Source organism: Manacus vitellinus, unplaced genomic scaffold, assembly GCF_001715985.3.
Source record: "Manacus vitellinus isolate BGI_N305 unplaced genomic scaffold, ASM171598v3 scaffold_62_pilon, whole genome shotgun sequence".
Lineage (NCBI taxonomy): Eukaryota > Metazoa > Chordata > Aves > Passeriformes > Pipridae > Manacus > Manacus vitellinus.
Window position 1 is genome coordinate 43729 of NW_021940704.1, and position 23017 is coordinate 66745.

Sequence of the window (23017 nt, forward strand, 5' to 3'; positions counted from 1 at the left end):
GCATTCTCTGGCAAAAACCTCAGTCCCCCTCACAGTGCCGTGGATAAACCTGCTCATCCCACACTTCCCAGTTTGGGAAGTAGGGAGACGCTCTGTTTATTCCTACATGCTGTATAGTTACAGCACACAGCATCTTATTTCCTGGACTTTTCACTTGCATGGTGATAAGCACACCTGAAAACACTGGAAAATTGGTGAGAAGATGGAGAATGGGGCCCATGGCACACAGCATTTCTAGGAACACAGGGCAGGCTCTCCACCTTCAGCCACGTATCTGATCTTTGACACCAGTGAGTTAATCAAAGACAGCAGTGTCCCTTCTGTGGCCTGGACAGAAGGGGGGTTTCTTGGGAAGCAGTTCAGCAGTCCTGTCACACGGTGTCTTTCTGTGCTGTCTTACTGAACACAAACCAGCTCTGTCTCTCCAGAAAATAAGGGTGCAATCACAGCCCTTTAGTAAAGAGAAGATGCAGATGAAAGCAAAACAGGAGCTTATAAAACACAGGGTCAAGCAAGGGAGCCAGGAAAGCACATGATAAGACTCATTCTGAAGGATCAGACTATTATTTTCCTTTATGAGTAACTAAAGAACACTGTTTACCTCTGAAGCAAGCTTATCCACTCTTTCCCCACATGCCTGCCCTGGTTGGAGGATCACTGCTGTTTGTTTAACACTGACAAAGAGGTCCTTGGGATTTCATACTTTTTGCAAGGTCAGTGAAAAAAAAAAAAAAAAAAGAGACAAACCCGGGGTTTAGTTAAAAATGAGACAGACAAAATATCCACTGAGCAGAGTGACTGTCATTCCCGGGTATTTTCACCCCATGCTGAGCAGGACCACCACACAGAGGCAGTGTTTGCCTCAGAAAGGGGTTAGCCAGGACAGGTGGCTGAGGACATCCCAGGGCCAGCTGAGATAGCAGGGGGGCAAGAGGCTTCTCCTGCCTCTTGGCAGGACACAGCTGCCCTCAGCCCCACCTCAGCCTGGCAGAGGGAGAGAAACTCCAGGGAAATCACAGAAAAAGAGCAGGATGTATTTTGACACCAACATCAGTGGGCAGGAAAATTGCCCACTAATAAGGAGAATCTTTCTTATTTTTTTCCCCTCATAAACAAGCAGGTTTTCCCCACAGAAAATTTCAGGGGGTTTGTGTCTTATGTTACTGCTTTTAATCTAAATGATGTGGGGCTGGTTCTAAAAAGGAGAGTCCCTCAGCTCTGCATGAGATTCTAAAAGCCTGCAAAATCAGCCATTTACAAATCCCTGCTCACAGCCTGAGCCTTTCTGGACAGTTTTGATCAGCCCCCTGACAAGCAGAGATTGCTGTCCCTCTGCACTGGTGTGGAGCAAGCAGAAGAGGGGGGATATTTCCCTGTTAAGATGCCAGTAAAAGTGGCAAATAGACACAAGCATTACTGTTTGCTTGCAAGACAATAGCTGTTCATTTGGAATACAAAATCCCTGGTGTGTAATTGAGGTTTTACACGAGTCAAAGGCAAAATGCACAGTAACTTCAGCATAGCCATACAGAGACCAGAGATGATATCAATCAACAGAGGAAAACACTCCCTCTGGGTGTTGCTGCTGAGGTTTCACCAGAACCAAACTGAAACACAGCCAAGGAAGAGGGTGTCAAGTCCACGACAGAACAATGGCTTGCTCAGACACCTCTTGGTGGAGGTGCCTCTACTGGGGTAGAGAGTAGGAGTGAAAAAACAATCATCAGTTACCTTTGGGCGCTTCCATTCAACTTTCCTTGGTGGTGCTGACTGATAGAAAAGGGATCCATCTGAGGCTGGAAACTCAGGATCTTCGAAGAGCTGTCTCTGCTGGATACACTGCTCTTTCAGCTCGTGGTACTTCTGGTCTCTGAAGAGCTGCACTGATGAAGGCATAGCTCCCTGTCTAGGTAAAATGAATATTGGCTTGTACAAATTACAAAGGCTCCTTAAAGTCCATAGATGATACCACTCATTAAAACATATAACTTGTTTCAAAGGAGATTACTGATTTATTTAAAACAAAACAACCCAGATTATAAATTAGATTATGTTAAAGTAGTGGACTAGAAAATTATAAAACCCGAAAAGATCCTATATATAAGGGTCATATTTTTGTCTGAACAGAATTCTTCTCAGGAAAGAGTCCAGATCAGTCACAAACCCAGCATTTTTCTTTGTCTGATTGATTTGTAAGGTAACAGAGCAGGGCTTGGCTCTCAGTCTGCACCATGTGTGAAGGGTTGGACCATCTTTCTGTCATACATTCTTCTTCTGGCCACTAAAGCTCTAATTATCTACACCAACTCTTATGCCTAAAAAACCCTAAACCAGATTTCTATGGTTCTCCATCTCAATTTAAGTGAAAATATTTTGGCTTGTACTATTGTCTTTGAACTTGATGTTACATTTCAGGGAACTGAATTCCCAGAAGTAGCAAATAGTTGCAAATAATTGGTGAGAGTTTAAAATACTTTAGAAAGCACAACAACACTAAAAAAGATGAAAAAATGTGCTCTCAGGACTTAGTTCCCGGAGTCCTGATTATCTAACCTGACAAGTTTATGGTTGCAGCCACAGAGCTCAAATAAATTGCTTTAAAACATTTTACAGTTGAGAAATAAACTACAAAAACCATTCAGGATAGTTTGAAGTTTAAAAGACATGAGGGATATTATCTCTCCTTCAAGGAAGGAAGTGGTAAGAGCACCTGAACTTACTCTGGAAGCTCCTCTGTGTCAATTCCTCTCCTCTTCCTTCTGGACACAGGTCAGAGATTTATCTTCCCTTCCTTCAGGTATCTACAGCAATAAAGACAAATGCAAGTTGTCCTGTGTCAGACCATAAGAATTAACCAGCACAACTGCTCTGGAGCACGACACCACACCATCCTGGCAGCCCACTTGCTGTGTCCAGCTGCAGTGGGATCAGCTGGTGCTCCTTAAGCCATTTGCAGCATGAATTGCAGAAAAATTAAACCAAGGCTTTGCAGGTGTGAGCACAACAGGAGGAATACAGAAGAGTAACGAGCAACACTTGGAAATGTCAAATTTATCATGGTCTTTGTTCTTCTGAGTGAAAGATACCATAGCCTGAGTAGTCTATGGATGGGTTCAACACCTTCTCTTTCTCCCTTTTTCTCACCCTCAACTCCCACCTCCCCTCTCCCATTCCAATAAATCAAATGGTAGTTCAGTGATGAGAAATGTTGCTCTAATACCTTCACTAATGGGAATGAGGAGAGTATTCAGGAGTGCTCTTCTACCTCTCTGCCATTCTTGCACCCATCTTGCCCATAAGCATAAGCACGGCCAGATTTCTGCCAGCAGAATCTTACACAGCAAAGTGATGGAACAAAGAACCAGTTTATTCTTGATGTTTTGAGCAGGCAAATCCTTCAAATGCCAGATCATTCTCTGTCCTTTCTCAGGGCAAAAATCCAGCTATAAATTTTGCATACATCAGGACTGTCATGACTTTGAGTCAAATCTTGATGCTGCTGGAATCAGTGGAAAAAATCCTACTCCTTCAGCCAGGCCATGGGTCTCCCTTCCAAAAGTGGACCATGAAGTCCCTTGGTTACTGTGTAATCCAGCTTCAATAAAGCAAAACTACACTTAAAACTACACTGATACTATGGCATTTTTAGCAAATTCCTTTTTCTTAAGGGCTGTTTCACAAGAGCATGGAGTGACAGGGCAAGGGGGAATGGGTTCAAACTGCAAGATAGTAGGTTTAGATGAGATATTAGGAAGAAATCCTTTCCTGTGAGGGTGTTGAGGTCCTGGCACAGGTTGCTCAAAGGAGCTGTGGCTGCCCAATCCCTGGAAGGCCAGGTTGGATGGAGCATTCAGTGGAAGGTGTCCTTGCCTGTGGAAGGGATTGAAAGTGGATGATCTTTAAGGTCCCTTCTAACCCAGGCCATTCCATGATTCTGTTATTTTCAATTATGTCTCTCAAAAAAAAAAAGTCAGAAGGCATCTCACTTGGCAGGTGGTCTCCCAAGACAAGGTAAATAGACTTGCTTCCCCTCACAAACCGATTTTTCAATTTCAAGTGTAGAACAACTTATTAATTATACAGAGTTAGCTCAGGGTCCACAAAATATAGTTTGACTAATTTGGGTGGGATAGAAACTATTTCATGATAACTGGTATTCTCGCCTGCTAAAAATTCCCCACAAGCTAACTAACAGTCTAAACCGAGCCTATTTGTTTTTAAAATAGCCCCTGGGTGATAAGGTTTCCAGCTGTCACTGCCTAATTCATTGAGATAGGTCTTTAATGACCTCATTCCCCTGCCCTTTCTCTCTCGCTGGCTGCCGGACTGGAACGTGAGTCCTTCCAGGATTAACACCCCATTACACAACAGCCAGTGCCCTGGCACTGCACAGAACGTGGTGATAAAGCACAGCACGTGAAATCAGGCTGCTGTCTGCTCACCCTGGGCTGCACAGGGCAGTGCTCACCAAGGGGAGCTCACAAGGAGGAGGTTTCTCCTGTCTGGCTCTTAACCTGCCCGTCCCCACGCTCCCTGTGCCGTCCAGAGCACACAGTGGAGTGCATGTCTCAGCGACTCAGGCTCCTGGGGCTGCCCAGCCTGGCTGCTTCCCATCCACCCGGGAGACACTGAGCTCTGGAGCTGAACTGAAGTCCCATCACCGTCTGGAAAACCAGTAGGAACCCACTTTCGCAGGAACCCAAAACTGCCTTTTTTAAACACAGCAAAAGTATCTCTTTCTTGTTGGAAAGTCCACAGTCAAGAGTGTCAGTGCAGTTTCTATGCAACAGCCTGGTGGTTTGAGCCCTGAGGATGGAGGACCACAGCTGAGCCCTCCTATCCTGGGGGGTTCACCCACCAGGACGTGGCCTGAGGCAGACAGCAAGCACTTGGCTCCCATTCCAAGATTTTTTTTTTTTTTGAAGCAGCTCCAAGTTTTTGACCCTCAGTTGATCAGTGAAGCTCCCAAAATAAGATCCACCCTCCCTCCTCCTTCCTCCAAGTCACGGTGCACAGCAGCAGAGCTTCCCCTGCTCCACACCCAGCAGCTTTACCCTGGTTCAGCTGGCATTCCCAATGCACACCATGCAGGGCTTGGCAGCCCCTCTGTCCAGGGCTGCCTGCACTGCCATGTGATACAGAATGAGCTGAGCACAGTGCAGTGAGGGCTAAGAAACACAGTCCTAAAAATACCACACCCCAGCTCAGAGACACTCTTACTGCTCTGCAGTGAGAAAGGGACCACTCCAGGGGAGGGACAGAAGAGAGAGGAAGGGGGAAAAAAGCAACCCTGAAGAGTTCTACAGGTCAGCCATTCTTATATTTTTTGTTTATTCCCTCACTATATACAATTACAGTTTTGCTTTTTATCTTTTCCAGCCTCTGAGCTGAGCTCCCCAGGACTTCTTGTCTCCAGGCAGAACAACTCCACAGCTGCCCTCAAGGTTCCTACAGCACCTGTGGTATCAGCAGAAGTACAGGAGGTCCCACATCTCTCAGCTTTCAACCTCTGAGCTTTAAAGTCGTTGTCTGACCCTCTGTTTTACCGGAGTGAGTTTCCTATTTTGATTGGAAAAAGGGTTTCAGTGGGAGAGTGAAGCTGAGTCAGTGCAGAGTCCCCTCCTGAGCCTGACCACGGAACAATTTCATTTTTACTTACAGTTTATACTCAGAAACGCTTCCCCCATCAGAGCCAGCCAGAGCACGACTAAATCACATTCAACACAGCAGCAAATACCAGCTCCTGGCCTTACGAGCAGCCATAAATTAAAGAGACATTCACTTGAAATCCAGGTCCTCACCAGAGCATTAAGATGAGATTCAAGTGTAACTTCAGTTATCCAACAGTGTTTCTTTACGCTCACATTTTCCTTTCTTAACTTTTCTCTTTCCCAGCTGCTGCATGGAAGATCCACAACAAACAACACTGACTTACTGTCCAGACAGGTGTGTGAGGGATAACCACACCCTCACTTCCCCTGGATTCATGCAATAAGCACACAAAGCTGAGCAAAAGTCATGTCCCCTCAGCCCAGCCCGTGTTTTTAACTCAGCGTAACTAAGTGACAGGCAGGGTAAAGACTCAGGGAGGGCAGTTATCGCAGCTGTGAAGCCGAGCACACCCCCACAGCGAGCCTGTGTGTGTGCCAAGCATCCCGCCCACTCCCATTCCAGCCAGAGGGGTTCAGGAACAGCGGGACCAGTTTTGCCTTAACCAAACCCAGCGCTCTCAGTCCCGGAGGCGAACGCTGCCAAGCAGCTGCAGAGAACCCTCGGTGCCAGATGAAACTCCCCTGCAAGGAGGAGGCTTGGTGTGTTGTAACACTTAACATTTTATCACACGCCCCACTTTTTCTGTTCCAGCTGCAAAACTCAAAGGAATTTCCATGCACAGCACCAGGACTACAAGGACAAAGTGCATTTCCAGCCAGGATTTAAGGTCACAGTTGGACACAGCTTTGAACACGAAACTGCTTTTCCAGAGGTGGATCCTAAAATCAAGCTGCACAAGTTCAGGCACACCCCAGCCTCAGGACCACATTCCTGCTGGTTCAGGAGCCCCCACCTGGGAAGACATTGGAGGGATGCCAGAAAGGATATACAGAGCATATGCCACGCTCTGGGGTGGCATCCTAGGCTAGGAGAGCTGGGGCAGTTCAGGCAGGAGAAGAGAAGAGGCTGGGGAGACATTATTGCAGCCTTTTAGTACCTAAAGGGAGCTTATAAAAAAGAGGAAGAGTGACTTTGTACGCAGGCAGAGAGTGGAGACAAGGAGGAGTGGTTTTAAGCTGAATGACAGGAGATTTAGATTGGATATTAAGAAGAAATACTTGGCTGTGAGGGTGGTGAGGTCCTGGCACAGGTTGCCTGGAGAAGCTGTGGCTGTCCCATCCCTGGAAGTGTCCAAGGCCAGGTTGGACGGGGCTTGGAGCAACCTGGGCTAGTGGAAGGTGTCCCTGCCCATGGCAGGGGGTTGGAACTAGAGAACCTTTAAGATCTCTTCCAACCCAAACCATTCTGTGATTCCATGAACCCAGTTTTAAGATTATTACCCATTTGCAGGTACCAAGCTTGCTTTTGTTTCATGCAAGCAGTCTCCTCACCAGTAATAACAACCACCACCACCTGGTTTCCGAGTTTCTCTTTTGTACCTGCAGTTGTGGGCCCATCTTGACAAGACACAAAAACCTTTCAGCTCTAAACTTTGCTCCTTCAAAACTTACTTCTCCCCAGACCTCAAAGCCACTGTTTGGTCTATGAGAGCAAAACAAGGACTCAAGTATTTCACTGTTTGCGAACATAGTTTAATATTTTCCCAAACATCTCTTCCTCAAAACACATAGTTTACTTCACAGCAATCAAGTCAGTAAGTGCCTCCAAAAAGCAGCCCTGCAGCCTAAAGCTTTAAATTACTCTGTAAAACCAGAAAACTGTAAAACTGCCAATTAAAGGCACTTCCAGAGCTCCATCTGGAAAAGGTTATTGCCCTCTCTTCCTGTGCAGAATGATCACAGGTCCTTACAAAGCAGTGACTTTGCAAATCTGTATTAAGAGTGCAGGGAAACTTAAAGCAGTTTAAAAGCTTCCACTTCACATACTCTATGGTTTCATGATCTTGGCTGTTCCACTGCTACATCTGCAGAAGAAGCATCTCTTCTGGAGAAATTTACTCATTCAAATTCTTTAAACAACACACTAACTTCTCTGAGAAGCTTTATGCTGGACTGAGTGTCCTTTCTTCCTCTGCGTTAGAACCAGTATTAAAGTATAAAGTCAATGTTAAATCTGTGTCGTGTGTATGTGCAACTACATTAGTCAGAACATACTCAATTTGGGTCAAATTTGCTGCACAGGATAGTTTAATAGCACCCTGTCCAGTATTAATGGCTGTGGTCTCAGGGCTTCCCAGTTTTTTTGGATGGCAGTGTTATCCCTGATGGGGCAAAACACCAAGTTTTTATTGTGTGCTCTGGGGATACCATGATTCTGCAGCATTGGCCCTTCTTTCATTCAGGTTTTTTTTGATTTTTCAACAAAATAAGGTTAATTTGACTATTTTATGGCCTTTGTAAGTTAGTACTTTAGTAGGCATGTAAAGATTTCTCTTTTAGCTCAGCTCAAGAATTGCCTACGGGAAGGAGGCACAAGCATCTGCCTTTGTATAGAAACAGGAAGGTGCCAACATTATTCTGCTGTGCAGTTTTGCTACACTTAAAATTGAGAGAGGCAAACACATATTTTTGTCTGAGAGTATCTGCCCATATCCTATCACTTCTGTGAAGGAATGTGGGGGAGAGTAACTGGACGTGAGAGACAGGACTGGCCATAACCTGTTTGCTTTCAGAGATGGCATCAAGGCCTGGCAGGATCATCTGGCTATAAACCAAAGCTTTCTACAATAAAATTAATTACAGTACTTGATTTGCAACACCACAGAGCTTAACCAGGCTTTTCTTTCGGGTCTCACTGGGACCCAGGGAATTTCTCCAGCACCTGAGCTGTGAGCCAGAATGCAGATTACACTGTAAAGCCCATGCAAGACAGTGCAGAGGGTGGGTGCTGGTTCAGGACCAAGCTTTCCATCCCCTAAGCCCAGGAGTGAAGCAAGAGCTCTGCCAGGAACCTGCCACCGATTTTCACAGTTTGTTCTCTCTCCCAGCCTCTCTATCTCACCAGTTCCTGGTGAGATAAAATATAAACCCCTTCTGACCCCTCAGGATGGGAGCACAGGAGTCGTGGCTGATGCTCTGCAGCCCTTTGGGGTGTGAGGTGCTGGCTATCCATGCGCTGCAGCCCCTCATCCCACAGCAAGAAGTCTGGCTGTTCCAGCCTTCAAGGGCAGAGCTGAGGGTGCTGGGGCTGACAGGTGGGGCAAACAGCAGCTGGGAAAAGCTCCCCTTGCAGGTGATTATGCCCAAGGGTGAACAACTCCATCTGGTGTGAGCAGAAGCAGCCTAGATTTGTAGAGCTGATGGTCAGGGGCGTGTGGGATCCTTACAGCTTGAGAACTGAGCAAAATCAACACGCTAAGTGGTACACTGCTGAGTGGTCAAAACTGCTCAAAGTCCTGGCAGAATGCACTCAGAGAGGGTAAACACTGGCTTGACTCCCTCTCTCCCCTCCTTGCCTTTCCTGTGAGAGTTTATCCCAATGTGAAACAGCTTTTTGACATTTTCTCTCTCCCCTTGGGCAAAGGCAAAGACTTAAAAAGGAGTGGAGTTAGCAGCAGAGCAGGCTTCTTCCTCTACCTGATTGGTTTCTGGGTGAAACCTTCAACTAAATGCTGAAATTCTTAAAGACCATTGCAAACAGAGATAAAACCCCCGTGGCTCCTTTCCTTCAATTCAACTAAATGCCACAAGGACCAGTCTCACCTTCCCCTGCTATGCACCCTGCCCATGTTGGTCCCCAGAGGGGAGCCCCACAGGTCTCTGCCCACACCAAACACACAGTTACTGCTCGGCCAGCGCTCCCAGACAGAGGCTTCTGCTCTCAAAAAACAGCACATGCTGCCCCACTGCCTTCAGCCAAACTGGGTTTTCCCAACTGTGTTTTGTGTGGCTCCTGGTCCTGTCCACACATGACAAATAAACTGCTGGAAGGTCTCTTGCACCAAGACCCCGAGGGGCTCAGCCAGAGGCACAAACTTGTTTGGCAGCCACCAGCTCTGTTCTGCTGATCATGTACTAAGTTAAGGGCACCCAAAGTCCACGAGCTATAAGCCCATGATGCACTTCACAGTTTAGACATTAAGCAGTAGCTTGAGACAATTTTTTTACACTCTATCTCATCCTCAAGGCCCCAGTGTTTTGTCTCTGTCGCCAGTGCAGATGTTTAAGTCTCTTGCTAGGTCTTGGCCAGCATTCAGAAGTTCAAAACCCTCTGCACATCCGGACTGTGAGGGTCTCTGACCCCAAGAGCAGTGGGGTGATGGTACAGGATGAACACGTGGCACTGCAGACCAACACCAGCACATCTACCTGCAGCTGGCAAGCAAGATTAAAATGCTTTTCCAAACAGCTGTGCACCAGCACCATGAGGATGTGCCCCTTTTCCAACAGGTCTCAAGAGCAAGTACTCAGGGTGGTCCTTTCTGTTTCAGGACAGCAATTGCCACCCGTTCATTTTATGTCACACTTTGTCTCTCCAGTGAGAGGAGAGAATCCTGTGTGTATTGCACAGGATCCAGCCTCAGCACAGCTTGACCCTTCAGCTAAACTGATACAAATTTTCTCTTTAGTGAAGACACAAAGTGGCTACGGGACACACTTTTAAGGCAGAGGGGATTTTCCAAAGTGCACAGGTGACTGCAGGCTTCAAAAAAATCCTACCTTCAGTGGCTTTCACTATAGCCTCGGGATCAGACACTTTTTCAGCTACCTCAGGAGGTGCAATTCTAGTTTGACTTTTTTTTAAAAGGAATTTAGTACAGTAGATGCCAATTGTTACAATTACCATTAATCCAGATGAGTTATATATAACAAGCTCTGAAGAAAATGTCAACAGCATTGTCACTTGATTCATTCAAGCCAAGCTTTTGTGCTGGAACCACAGGAAACAACTTTCTTCAGAATTCTTCAGAATTCTGCCTTTTCATAAAAATCAGTTAAAAAAAATTTGTTGCAAATTAATGGTTAACTCCTTATCAGACCACTCCATTATTTTGTATATTCACTTATTAATTATTTTAGACACGGTATAAAAATCTCTCCTTCACTAGAAACAAAACAACCAAGAAATTTCACAATGAAAGACTCCACAGCGAGAACTGATAGTATTTTGGAAGACCAGAGACAGTATGGCAAATGGAATTATAAGAGCAGAGATCAAATCACATTTTATCAGTCTGGCCCCTCTATTTGGAATAACTGTTAATGATGCCTGTAGAGATGACTAGTGTGAAACTGGTTATCCCAGAAGAAAGGAGAGCACCCATGCCTTGGCAATAAATCCTGTAATAAAGCTAAGAGTTAGTATAGAGTTGAGATGTGACTTTCTGAAAGAAATGTACATTAAACAAAATCAAAAAGTAATCAAAATAATTTTCTCACTGTGCTGGCTGAAGCACCTGTTCCTGATGACACAGAGAGTTTTCATCCTGGTGATAAAGTTGCAAATCTGGAGAATGGCAGTTTTCAGGTTGCCCCTGGCACTCACCTGGGTGAGGTCAGACCTTGCTCGGGGCACATCAAACTCCAGAGTGGCTCCTGCAAACACTGATCCCCCAAAGCCTTAACCTGGAATCCTCTGGACTGTACCACGATCACATCTCCAGCAGGGGTGGTGTCAGGATGCCCCTTCCAGGGATGTCACAGGGACCCAAAAGGCAGAGCCCTGTGCACTCCTGACAGACAAGCTGCCTGTGAGCTGTGACCGCGGCTGTAACTGTGAATGAACTTTTAAAGGAGGAGATGAAGCCAGGCTGTTTGGCAAGAGCTGCAGGAGGGGTTTTTTTTTTCTGTAGGGAAAACAGAACAGATTAATGTGCATCACGAAAAAAAAAAGTTACATTCCTTATTAGGCTGCAGAGTGCTCCTCACTTGCGTAAAGCCACCAGTGTCAGTGCCTCTGCCTCTGTCCCTCCCGACACACCCACCCAGAAGAGTCCCACACAGCTTTCATGGGATGCAGCTGGATGGGGCAGGAGATGCAGCAGAACCCAGCAGTGGCTTCAAGCCCAGAAAATAATATATTTCTCTGTGCTGTGGCAAAATAAAATGTAGGACACAAAGAAATTCTCAATAAGAAATGGTTTCGGCAAAACAAACTTCTCCCCATTCTTTCCTCAGCTTCAATTTCCTTTTGGGTAAATCCTTAACATCTGGATTAATTTGACTCGAAATTTTTCTCATTTGAGGACAATAACACTCTTATTTTACCATTATGTGGCTTTTATTCATACTTCAGTAAATGTAGGCCAATTTTTAAACAGGAACCATTTCGAAATGCATTACAAAATTTCATCTATACCAGTGGTTTTAAATATTCTCCCCAATTTGCTTCCTCCATTTAATCTTCATTTTATTATAACTAGTCATAAGTTTCCAAATAGGTCCATTCCTTTTCCTAAACATTGCTATTGAGCAAATCTCTTATTTGCCTAGAGGAATTTGGATCTCAGGGGATGAGTTACATTCACAAAGTACCCTGAAGATGATTAAGTAGTATCATAAATTTCGGTACTGCAAAGTTTGCTGCAGGACTGTTTGCTCATTTACCCCAGTTCCTTTTGAAGGCACATTGAAATTTGGAGTGAGAGGCCCTGGAAGCTGCCACTACAGTTTTAACATCTCATGAGTAAAAAGGTCCTACGTACTAAGGCCACATGTTTCCAATTCATGATTGAGTAAGTAGAATGAAGTTTAAATCATAATAAAAAACTGATGCCCGCCTATATATTACACACATGCTGTGATTCATTTGCACAGATGAGGGAAGAACATGAAAAACCCCACATGAGTACAAAAAAATTCCAGTCTGCAAGCTGATAATAAATATTCCCAGCTTATAAAATGTGTTCTCACAGTATCTGCCTTTGCTTTGATCCAAGGTGGAACAAAACCATGAGAACTGTTTCATATAAGTGATGTAATCCAAGAATTGTAATGGATTTTGCTGGGCTGAGGAGGACCTCTTGCTGGAAGTCTTGTCAGAAGCAGGAATTCCTTTGGACAGGCAGCAAGGTGAGCCACAGGGATGGCAACCAGTGGCAACCAGACAGCTCTGGTGTGACTGCAGAGCTTGTATTTCAGTGGGGCTATGGCCCAGCACTCAGGGACATGCTCACCCAGACAGTGAAAAAAGATCTCACTTATTATGGGCAGTTTAACCTTACAACATTGCCCCTGAAATCCTTGGATGATCCCTGCAGCCTTTAGCTTCCTTGTTGGAGGTGTCCTGAGCATCATCATCATCACCACACACTCCTCTAGGCTGGTTTACATCCATGACTTTGCTGCATTTCCCAGTGTCCCCAGTTTCCCCACTGCTCTCTTGCACAGCCTGTGAAGATCCCCTGAGCAGTGCCCCACCACACTCTCCACTGCTCTGAAGTTGCTGCTTTCCAAACCTCCCTCATCCCGCACCCTCCTCAGGCAGAGCAGAGCCCAGAGCTGTCTCTGTGTGTAAAGACACACCACAGAGCAGATAAACAACAGAACTTTTTCCTTCACAAGGCATTACATCTTGTATGCCCCACATCTCTAGGTTCAGCACCTTGTGCTCAGAGCCCATCCATACCTCCATAAATCCATGCCCTCCCCTACATGGGACACTTTGCTGTCTGCACAACCCTGCACCCAGCAGCAACTCCAACAGCCCTCGAGTCCAGCCACGGACACCACTCCTCACCCCAGAGCAGAGCCCAGGCTGCAGCACACAGCCTGTGCCAGCCATGCAGGGTCACTCACAGCTGCAGAGAGCACCCAGCTCTGTGCTGCAACCCAGCAGTTTGTTACGTGGCTGCCAAAGAGATTGAGGGGCTTCTTTGTCCCAGGCAGTGCCCTCTGGCTCTGCTTTCCCGTGGGGCCATCACCAGGTTTGACAGCAGCACACATAGGGCTTACCCAGGCAATGGGCAGCACCTCTGAAGAGTTATTGAAGAGGTTTAGAGGTGTCCCAAAAAAGGATGCTAGTGAGAATCAGCATTAATTGTGGCTGCAAGAACCACAGAATCCCGGAATGGTTTGGATTGTAAGGGACCTTAAAGCTCCTCTAGCTCCAACCCCCTGCCATGGGCAGAGACACCTTTCACTATCCCAGGTTGCTCCAAGCCCCATCCAACCTGGCCTTGAACACTTGCAGGGATGGGGCAGCCACAGTTTCTCTGGGCAACAGGGAATAGAATAAATGACCTGTAGTCATCAGACAAGAAGCTGTTCCTTTGGGAGCAACTTGACCCTTCATCACAAGCGATAAATGTGGCACATTTCCCATTTTCATCTGGTTCAGCTCCGCTGGCGCTGCCATATCTCAGAGATCTGAACAAGGCAGATGCAGGCAAGACCATTACAAACCTGGAGAACAACCAAAGCTGGTGGTAGCAGCAGAATTTGTCCAGGTTGTGGTCCAAAGTGCCCCATTTTGTTCATTCAGCACCTGCAGCATCCAAGCTATCTAGAACCAAGAATTGCTCCTCTCTTCCCACCCAGCCCTGATCCAAGAGAGCTACTCTTATGGAAACCCTCTTCACAAGAAGGATGTGATAGCAGGCTCTTCTTCACGTCAAGGGGCTTTTTGGTTTCAGTTCAGTCAGGTCCAGGATGCTTTGCTCCAATAGCTGTTCTCATGCCTATGAGGGAGTCATTACTGCAAGGTGTCCAGGTGGCTTTGTCCCACTCATGACTATTTGTCACAGATGCCTGCAGTCTGCCTGTCACCTTGTACACACAGTCCACTGCCAGCTCTTGTGTCCCACCAGAGCTACATTCATCTATTATTCACTCAGTTTCATGGGGCAATTTATTAATAAAACATTAGGTGGTTTCCAGCAGAGATTCTACTTAAATCGTACATGTTTACTCTACTCTTTCTAATTTAAGCAGTTATGAACAGAGAAGAGCCCAAGAGGCAGAATCTGAAAGCTAACCAAGATTCACCAGAAACTTTCAGAGTTGTGTATCCAGCTGAGGTCTGATTCTGCTCAACAACAGCATTTTGAACCTGGATCACTCATCTCTTGCATCTTGGGATTTTGATCATAGGCTCCTTCATACTTTCTTCCAAAGCATAGATGACAGGAGGGCTTGGAGTAAGGGATCAGTCCCAGCCTGATGGTTTGCTGGCAGTGAACTAGCACAGGACTAAGTTAAAAAAAGACTGTAACAGGGCACAGAAGGGGTTGTGCTTTACCCCTGGCCGTGGCTGCCAGAGCAGCTGAAGTGTACAGGGCAGGACTTATCCCCCAATCACCTTAACCACAATCATAAAAATTTCTAAACCTTGAGAAATAAAAAAAAAAAAAAAAAAAAAAAAACAACAAAAAAAACCCGCCCAGTTCTACAGCTCAGAGACAACAGCGATTTGTTGTAGGGACAGACAAGGCAGCAGTGCCACCGCTCAGATTCCCTGGAGCATCAGGGGTTGGAGCGGGCTTTCGGAGCTGTTTTTCGGGCAGGCTGGTCACGGTGGGGGAGCAGTCTGGGGAGGGGCAGGGGAACGCCGCTCCCGAGCAGAGGCAGCCCGAGGGCACAGGCTCGGGATTTCCCGAAGACTGTGATCCCCCCAAAGCGGGGCCGGGCCCTCGAGGCCGCGAGATGGCGATACAGCCCAGCGATCCAGGGTGGGAAAGGCGAGGGAGGGGAAGGGAAAGGTGGGAAAGGGAGGAGAAGGGAAGGGAAGGTCATGATGGAAGGGGAGGAAAGGCAAGGGAGGGAAGGAAAGGAAGGAAGGGAAGGGAGGGAAAGGGAAAGATAGGAAAGGCAAGGGAAAGGCAGGAAAGGCAGAAAAGGCAAGGGAGGGAAGGAAAGGCAAGAGACGGTAGGAAAGGCAAGGGAGGGCAAGGCAAGGTAAGGAAGGGGTAGGCAGGAAAGACAAGGCAAGAGAGTGGTAGGCAAGGGAAGACAAGACAAGGGAGGGGCAGGCAAGGCAAAACAAGGGGAGTGTAGGGAAGGCAAAGCAAGGCATGGTAAGGGAGGGATAGGCAAGGCAATGTAAGCGAGGCAGGATATGGCCTTTGGGGGCAGTGGGGCTTAAAGTAATTTTAAAAAAGGCAATAAAGCTGTTTGTTTGTTTTATTATTTTTATTTTATTCTACTTTTGTTTTATACTATTGCTTTATTTATTCTATTATTCTTATGTTATTCTAGTGTTGTTCTCGTTGTATTAATATATTTTTATACTATCGCATTATCTTCTTTTTGTTCTATTTTTTATTCTATTTATTTTATATATGATGTTTATTAAATAAAGGTTGTAGGGAGGAGGCTGAAACACCGACTGTGGGGCAGGAGTCAACGTAAAGCCCCTGGAACTGGAGCCAGATGCAAATCCTGGTGGAGCTGAAATAAATCCCATGGGGAAGGGGATAGAGCTGCAGCTTGGGGACTGCAGGAGCTGCTTGAGGAGGTTTCAGCTCACCCAATGGTACCAAGCACAAGATGGGAGTGGAGGTCTCAGGGCTGTTCCTGGGGCTCAGGACCAGCCCAAGGGCACCTTTTGGGATGAGGAGCCAGGGGCTGAGTGGCCATTCCCAGCCCCTGATGCCAACTGGGAGGGGGGATGATGTGGGAAAGTGGGGAAGTGAGACCCAGGAGGGGAGGGGGGGTGTGTTGGAGTCAGGTCCTGTTATCCCCCAAGGTGGGAACCCCATTTGGAAGGGTGTGACAGCTCCTAGAGATATTCAAGTGATGACAATGACCGTTTCATGCTTTATCAACAGCCCCAGGGGTGCAGTGAGAACCAGGAGCAGCTTTTAGCCAGAAGCAGTAGGAAGCTGGGAAACTAGAGCTGAGGCAGCAGAGCTGGTGGAGACATAAAGATGGTAGGGGTGGGGGTGAAACCCCTGTGAGGCTTGGATAGTGACTTTAGGGTTGGAGCTGGAATTACTGTGGAGCTGGAGCTGAAACCTCTTAGAGCTGGAGCCACAACCAAGCTCCTGCTGTGAGAACCAGGAACAGCTTCACCAGCGGTGTCAGGAAGATGCAGAGCTGGAGCTGAAACAGCAGAGCTGGCAGTGAAATCCAGCTTGTGGGGCTGAGCTGGAATCAATGCAGGGCTGGGATATTGACTGTGGGGCTGGGGTAGGAAGGCAGAGCCAGGCAAGGTAAGAGAGGTGTAGGACAGGCCTGGCAAGGCCCTGGGCACAGCCTGATGCCATCTGTGCTGGTGAGCACCCGGCATCCTTGGGGCACTGCCAGGCTCTGGCACTGAGCCTGAGGATTTGCCTCTCCCTAATGGGGGTTCCTTGGGCACTCTCATTGCCTGCCTTGTGAGGGGCTGGGGGAACCCCCACTGTGGGGTCCTTGAGTTCCCTCAGCCTGGGTCTGGGCATGTTGTTCATGCAGTGTTTGGAGGGGAGGAGGGCGCAGTGCTGGGGAAGGGGTCGAGGAAGGAGCTGGCTCCTCTCCCTCGCCCACCTATGGGCTTCCCTGGGTTCCCATCCTGCTTCCCTGGGTTCCCATGGCTGAGGCCAGTTGTTCCTCAGCTTCTATCTGCTTCTCTGGCAGCAAGGGCCCTATGTAGTGGCAGCAGGACGGGTGTTTTTGGGGCACACGGGACACCGTCTGTGTGGGCAGATGTCAATCATGCTGAAAAACACACATAAAAAAAAATCTCCACAAGGAGCCCACAGAGACAGGAGTTCCCTTCTCTTTGAATTTCCATTTGTATTCCAAGTGTTGTGTAAACATTAATATTTAAAACATTGCCTGTAGCACTCTTGTTTCTCTGTGGGATTTGGATAAAGCCATTCCTGTCTCAGGGTCATGAGAAAAGCACTTGGGCTTAACAGTTTTCCCTTCTCCATCTGAGCAGCCAAGGCCTCCAGGAGTGCTGCCCCCCTTACACAGCCTTAAATCAAAGCCTTGTTTAATGTTAGGAGGAGTTGAATGGGGCTTGGGTCACATTTGCCCTGTCATTCATGGTCTGTGGGATGCTGCTGTTGCAGGAACATTGTCCAAGCCTCTCCCAAGCATAGGAGCAGCACTGCACTCCCCACTACACTAAGCTTTAGTTTTCCCAGTTAGGATGTGTGCCCTAGCAATGCTCACTGCAGTCCATGTCTGCTTTGGAGCCCAGAAGGTTTCACCTTGCACACTTGATCATATAACGACATTTTTTCATTTAATGAAGATCTGTCTTCTTGCAGTTTCAGGTCCCAGCCCTGCTCTCACACTGCTGGTGATTTCTCACGCATGTAACTCTTAGTAGCTGTTCCAGTTTCCCAGGTGAAACTCTTCACATGGAGTCTGAAGTAGTGATTATTCATCCTGCTGGCACCTGGAATCCAAAGAAATTCTAAGCCCGCTTTGGGCACTTGCCCAAAGACAAAACTTGTGTTTTGCCTGTGGCCTGAGGTGACTCCCCAGGTGACACAGAAACCTGTGGCTGCATCAAGAGTTGAAAGTCTCCTGAGTTGTACCCTACTGCTCTAAATACTCTTTTCCTAGTGCTGGTGGCTGACATTTAAAATGTCACAGCTGATCTACTTTTCTGACCACCAGCAGAGTATTTTGAGTCATTTAGATTTAAAGATTTAAGGATATGAAGGGCAGGCTTGTTTTTATGTACCTAAATCTGTGTCAAGGGGACAGAAAGGTGTTTTTCAGTTTCTGTTTTAATGGGATAAGCCACGAGGGGAAGCTGCACTGGCCCGTGTGTGCCCGGGAGCCTGTTCTGCGGGACTTTTTCGTGAGACACTAGGATAAGGAAATTGTCCTTTAGGGGGAGCTGTGAGCAGGGCACGGGAGGACACATTTGCCCTTGTCCTCAAGTTCTCCAGCACGTAACTGCGTTTCCCTCCCCCCCCTTTCCGGTCCCCTCCCCACCCGAAGCACAACCTATTCATTCGCAGCCTACAAAAGCTTGTCCTCATCCCTCTGTGCTTGGCTCATCTCCCCACTGCGTGTGCACAGCAGTGCATGGGTGGGCGACCTCATTTGAGAGCTGATTTCATTATAGATCAACTGTGTTCCTCCCCTCACGTATCTCATAGTTATCTTCCTCCCTGATGAGGACTTCTTAATTAAAGCATGGACAATTTGTGACAGAACAGCATCATCCTGAGGTTTTCTTTCCTGGTTGCACAAATGCATCATTCTCCAGAGGCCAGGCTGGTCATCTGTTGATTTAAAATGAAGGGTTTATTGCTGCATCCTGCTGTAGGTGCTGGTCACCTTTCTAGGCTGTACAGGAAGAATTGTCATTGATGCTAAATCAGGCTGATGGCAGATTTGGCTGTGTGTGCATCTTCAGTGGGAACTCTTCTGGTTATTACAGCCAGGATGCTGCATTGTGCTAACTCAAGCTTAGGTTGGCTTTGCTGCCTTACTTTTCAGCAAAAGTGGGGCCATACATGTCAGAGGATGGCGTCTTGGTCGACTCCTGTCCCTTAAAAGAGCAATTGAGTTTCCCAGTTCTGCCAACCATTGAAGACCTGAGCAGATCACAGTACCTGTAGAAGGAAGCTCTTTCTGGTTGCTCTACTGATCATTTCTAAGAGCTGTGGCAGTCTCACAGTGTTCCTGTCCTGTGTCCCAAAGGCACAGAGGCCACATCAGTGAGCGAGGGAGCTGTGCTGCTTTCAGGACCCCAGCTAGTGCTGTTGTGCTGCACAGCTCAGATCCCTGTGCTGGGTCACACTGTGTGATGTTTGCAGGTGGCCTGGCTTAGCCCCAGCTGGCAACTCAGCCCCACTCACTCACTGCCTTCCCACTGGCATGGGGAGAGAGTCAGGAGGGAGAAAGGGAGAAAACTCATGGGTTGAGATAATGGGGCTGAAATGGAAGAAAATAATTATTATGATAATAATTACGATAGTAATATTTTCTAAAAGTACTACAGCGTACAAAACAAGTGCAATTGTGCCCAGCCAGTGCCCAAGACACAGTCCCTGCACAGCTTTTCCCCAGTTTATATGCTAAGCATGACTCCATATGGTCTGGAATATCCCTTCAGTCACTTGGGGTCATCTGCCCAGTGTCCCCTCCCTGCTCCTTGTGCTGGCAGGGTAAGAGAAGCTGAAAAGACTGAGTAAAAATACTACTTAGCAATGACTGAAAACATTAGTGTATTATCAACATTATTCTCATACTGAATCCAAACCACAGCACCAGTAGCTGGTGCTACCAGGAAGAAAATTAACTCTGTCCCAGAGGAAACCAGGACAGTGGGCTCTTAGTTACATCTCCTAGAATATTAAAAGCTTATGAATAAGCTTTTAAGACAGGTAAAGATGCAGTTCAGCCTAATGGGACTGATACAATTTAAGTGGTGCCACCGGGGTGTTTCTCCCATTAACACGTTTTCGTAGCTCGCCAGAGAAACTCCCCATGGTTGTGAATTCTTGCATCATTTGGATAAGTCTCCTTTAGAAGGTGGACAAACACTGCCTGGGGTGTTGTCTAGAGAGCAGCACACAGCCAGCCTGTGGTGACAAGCTCTGAGAGAAGCTTTTTGAATCACAAGGTTTAATGGCAGACAGTGAAAGGGAGCAGCTGAGAGAGTGGCCAAACTCCTGATTTGTTGCCTTGGGCTCAAGAAGCCCAAGATCTGAACACAGAAGGCTGAACATCATTTCCAGTGATCTAAAACCCTCCTAGGTGTTGGCTCCACATCCCAGTTAAAGCAGTAAAGCTGCTGTGAAACCTCAGTGTGGTAAGTGGCAGCCTAGGCCACTGAACTGATGTGTTGCCAGGGACCTTCAGAAATCACCTTTCTCTCCTCAGCTCCAGTTGCTGTCCTGGCTGTCACTCCCTGACTGTCACTCTCTCACAGTGACTAGCAGAACAGAGGTTTAACCAGCTCAATGGCACTTCCTATGCCTGTACATGGGTGCTGAAAGCACACTCTGAACACTTAAATTAGATGATGACACATGCACACATCGTGGCAGGAGCACAGTTACCAAAAGGAACAACTCAAATCCGGCACTTGTTTGGGTGCACCAACTGTGGGACGACCTGCACTTAAAATAAATGAGTTCCCAGCACAAGGAAGCAGTGGATTTGTCTTATTTATCATCCTTTCCTGGTCTCACATTTACTGTTACCTTGCACCACACTAATGACCTGGCTGGTGGACTCTGACCTAGGTGAAGCAGGAGAGAGAGAAGGTGCTTGTCTGTCCTTGGGAGAAGGGGTTTCTTCACTGCAGTGAAACCCAGCTGGAGCTGGTGGCCCAGACACTGGAGTTTGGACAGGAGCAGGGAGGGGATGCCACTGCCAGGCCAGCACTGTGTCTCCACAAAGATGTGCTTCCCTGAAGGTTTTGCAGTCTCCTATTGTCCCGCTGGTTTCAGGCTCGCCTCACGGTGACTGTGTTCCTGTTCACTGCTTATACAACCCAAAGATAAACATATTTTTCAAGATCTTTCCTGCTCTTCGCTCCCAGATACATCAGTGGAGTTTGGGGCACTCAGTGCCTCATTACCCTCCAGGTAACCCCAGAGAAGGAACATAAATGGAAACAAAATCTTTGCATCCTTTAATACATGGAGGTCAGGGAGCGGCAGACTCACAGTCGTCGGGAACTGGAATGTTTCTGGGATCTCAGGGTCAACTGATTTATGTCAAACAATAATGGGAACTTTTAAATTCAGTAGACCTACTTGAGAGTAAAGAATGCAGATTGTAATTTTCAGTGGCAAAGGTGTGTTTACGGTAATTGAAGTCATAATCCATAAAACATTACTCCTGCTCCCTCACACACAAACAGTTGATAATCTTATAAAGACTTAACAGAAGGAGTCCAGTTGTTTGATGCACCATACAGAGCCCAAGTCAGCATAACTCATAATAACCAGATTGCAAATACAGGGCTGAGTACCTACAATTGCAAGTCATTGTTCTCACATACTTTGTGGGCTGTAAAATTAAACCCTTCCGATTTGATTCTTTAAAACACCCAAACCAGTAGCTGTACCATGGATCTTTTCCAGTGAACATCTGGAGAGTCACATCTGTTTGCAGGTGTGCAAGGCCTGCCTTATGGTAAAGGTGATACTTGCATGGAGAACTGTACCTTTGAAGTTATGGTGTGTTTGAGAGAGGTTGGGGTGAGGGAGCAGGTGGAGAACAAGGTGCGGAGCTCAGACTGCAGAAGAAACCTCGTAAATTATCCGATTTGTTGACTTTTAAAGTTGTTTTATTTACAGAAAATACCAGATTAAGCATAATTGCGTAAACCTTGAGTTGAAGCTACAACCCTGTTCAGTATTTCATGGAGCTAAGCTGAGAGAGCCCAGTCAATGTCTTGTTCCACGTGGGTCTGGCTACCATATTTTGAGCTGCAATTCCAGCCAGCAGCCACAAAACACTCGGATCATTTGCAGCCGACAAGCCCGACAGGCACAAAGCGTATTTTCTTTGCCTGGAACCCCGTTGGACAGCGAGCAATGGCTGGGCACAAGAAATGGCCCTTAGGTCAAGGGACCAGCCAAGGGGTTTCCAACCAGGCCAGAACTTCCATTTCAGCCCGAGCAACTGGCACCACACGGGGCCGACACACTGGAACTGGGAGCTTTTGGGAGCAAACACTGTTTTGCTGCTCTGATGAAATGACGTATCCCAGGACACTGCATGTACATTTCTGTCCAGATCCAGGCTGATGCAGCAGGAAGGCTGGGCTGTGGGAACGGAATTTTTGCTCTCATTGACATGGCAGCAAATCGAGTGATTTCGTATGTGTCAGTGTGATTTCTGCTAAGACAGCAGCATCATTTCCACTGCTTTGCAGTGCTGGTTGCAGTTGCCACACTACCACCATCTAGGTTTCCTCTGAACCCTCTCTGGAGTCCCTGGAATTGCTACAATAGCTGCACACAGCAGGCTGAGGGATTTAAATCTGACACTTTCAGAACATTTTGCACGGGCAGGAGCACTGCCTCCTAAGTTTTTTATTGACCTCATCTAACACATAGCCCCTAGAAAAGACACCAGTTGCTTTGTTGGCTCTTGGGGTGCATAAAGGCACAAGCAGAGTGTTTTCCAAAGCGCTCATTCTGCTTTTCTGATAACATTTGCTTCAGTTTCAGTCCATGCACATTTGGATAAAGGCTGTTCTGAGACTGTTTTCTTTCTACTGGTTTTATTCTGGGAACTGGAATTTTTTTCAGTGTGGTCTTTCACTGCAAACAGAACTCTACTGTCTATGCTGCTCTGGCCTGGCCAAGCATGGCGTGATCATCTCAAGTGGGTGCCAGCACTTGGCCGAGTGGGCCGATGTGTTGGTAGCCCTGATGCTGCTTGCCAGTTGGCACAACATCTCCTCTGGACCAGGGGGCAAAGAGGACAGCGCTCTCTGGGCTGACATGTGATGGCCACAGGGGAAAAAGGAGAAAGGGATCCATCCGAGCGTGAAA

At 47.1% G+C, this 23017-nt stretch overlaps 1 protein-coding gene across 2 annotated transcripts in view; it reads right to left on the reverse strand.

The window, feature by feature from the left end:
- The window catches only part of LOC103754906 (calpain-5), a 53845-nt gene extending 42539 nt beyond the window's left edge, over positions 1-11306 (reverse strand). Inside the window, exons 1-3 of one of the 2 annotated variants that reach the window (XM_008920782.3) lie at positions 11158-11306; positions 2721-2801; positions 1732-1902 (exon numbers count right to left, since the gene is read on the reverse strand). In XM_008920782.3, coding sequence (XP_008919030.2) covers positions 1732-1896 — 165 coding nt within the window. In that variant the 5' untranslated portion in view covers positions 1897-1902; positions 2721-2801; positions 11158-11306. Of the gene's footprint in view, positions 1-1731; positions 1907-2720; positions 2802-11157 lie in introns of both variants that reach the window. The other variant, XM_018083316.2, reaches the window with a different exon arrangement.
- Positions 11307-23017: the final 11711 nt, after the last annotated feature.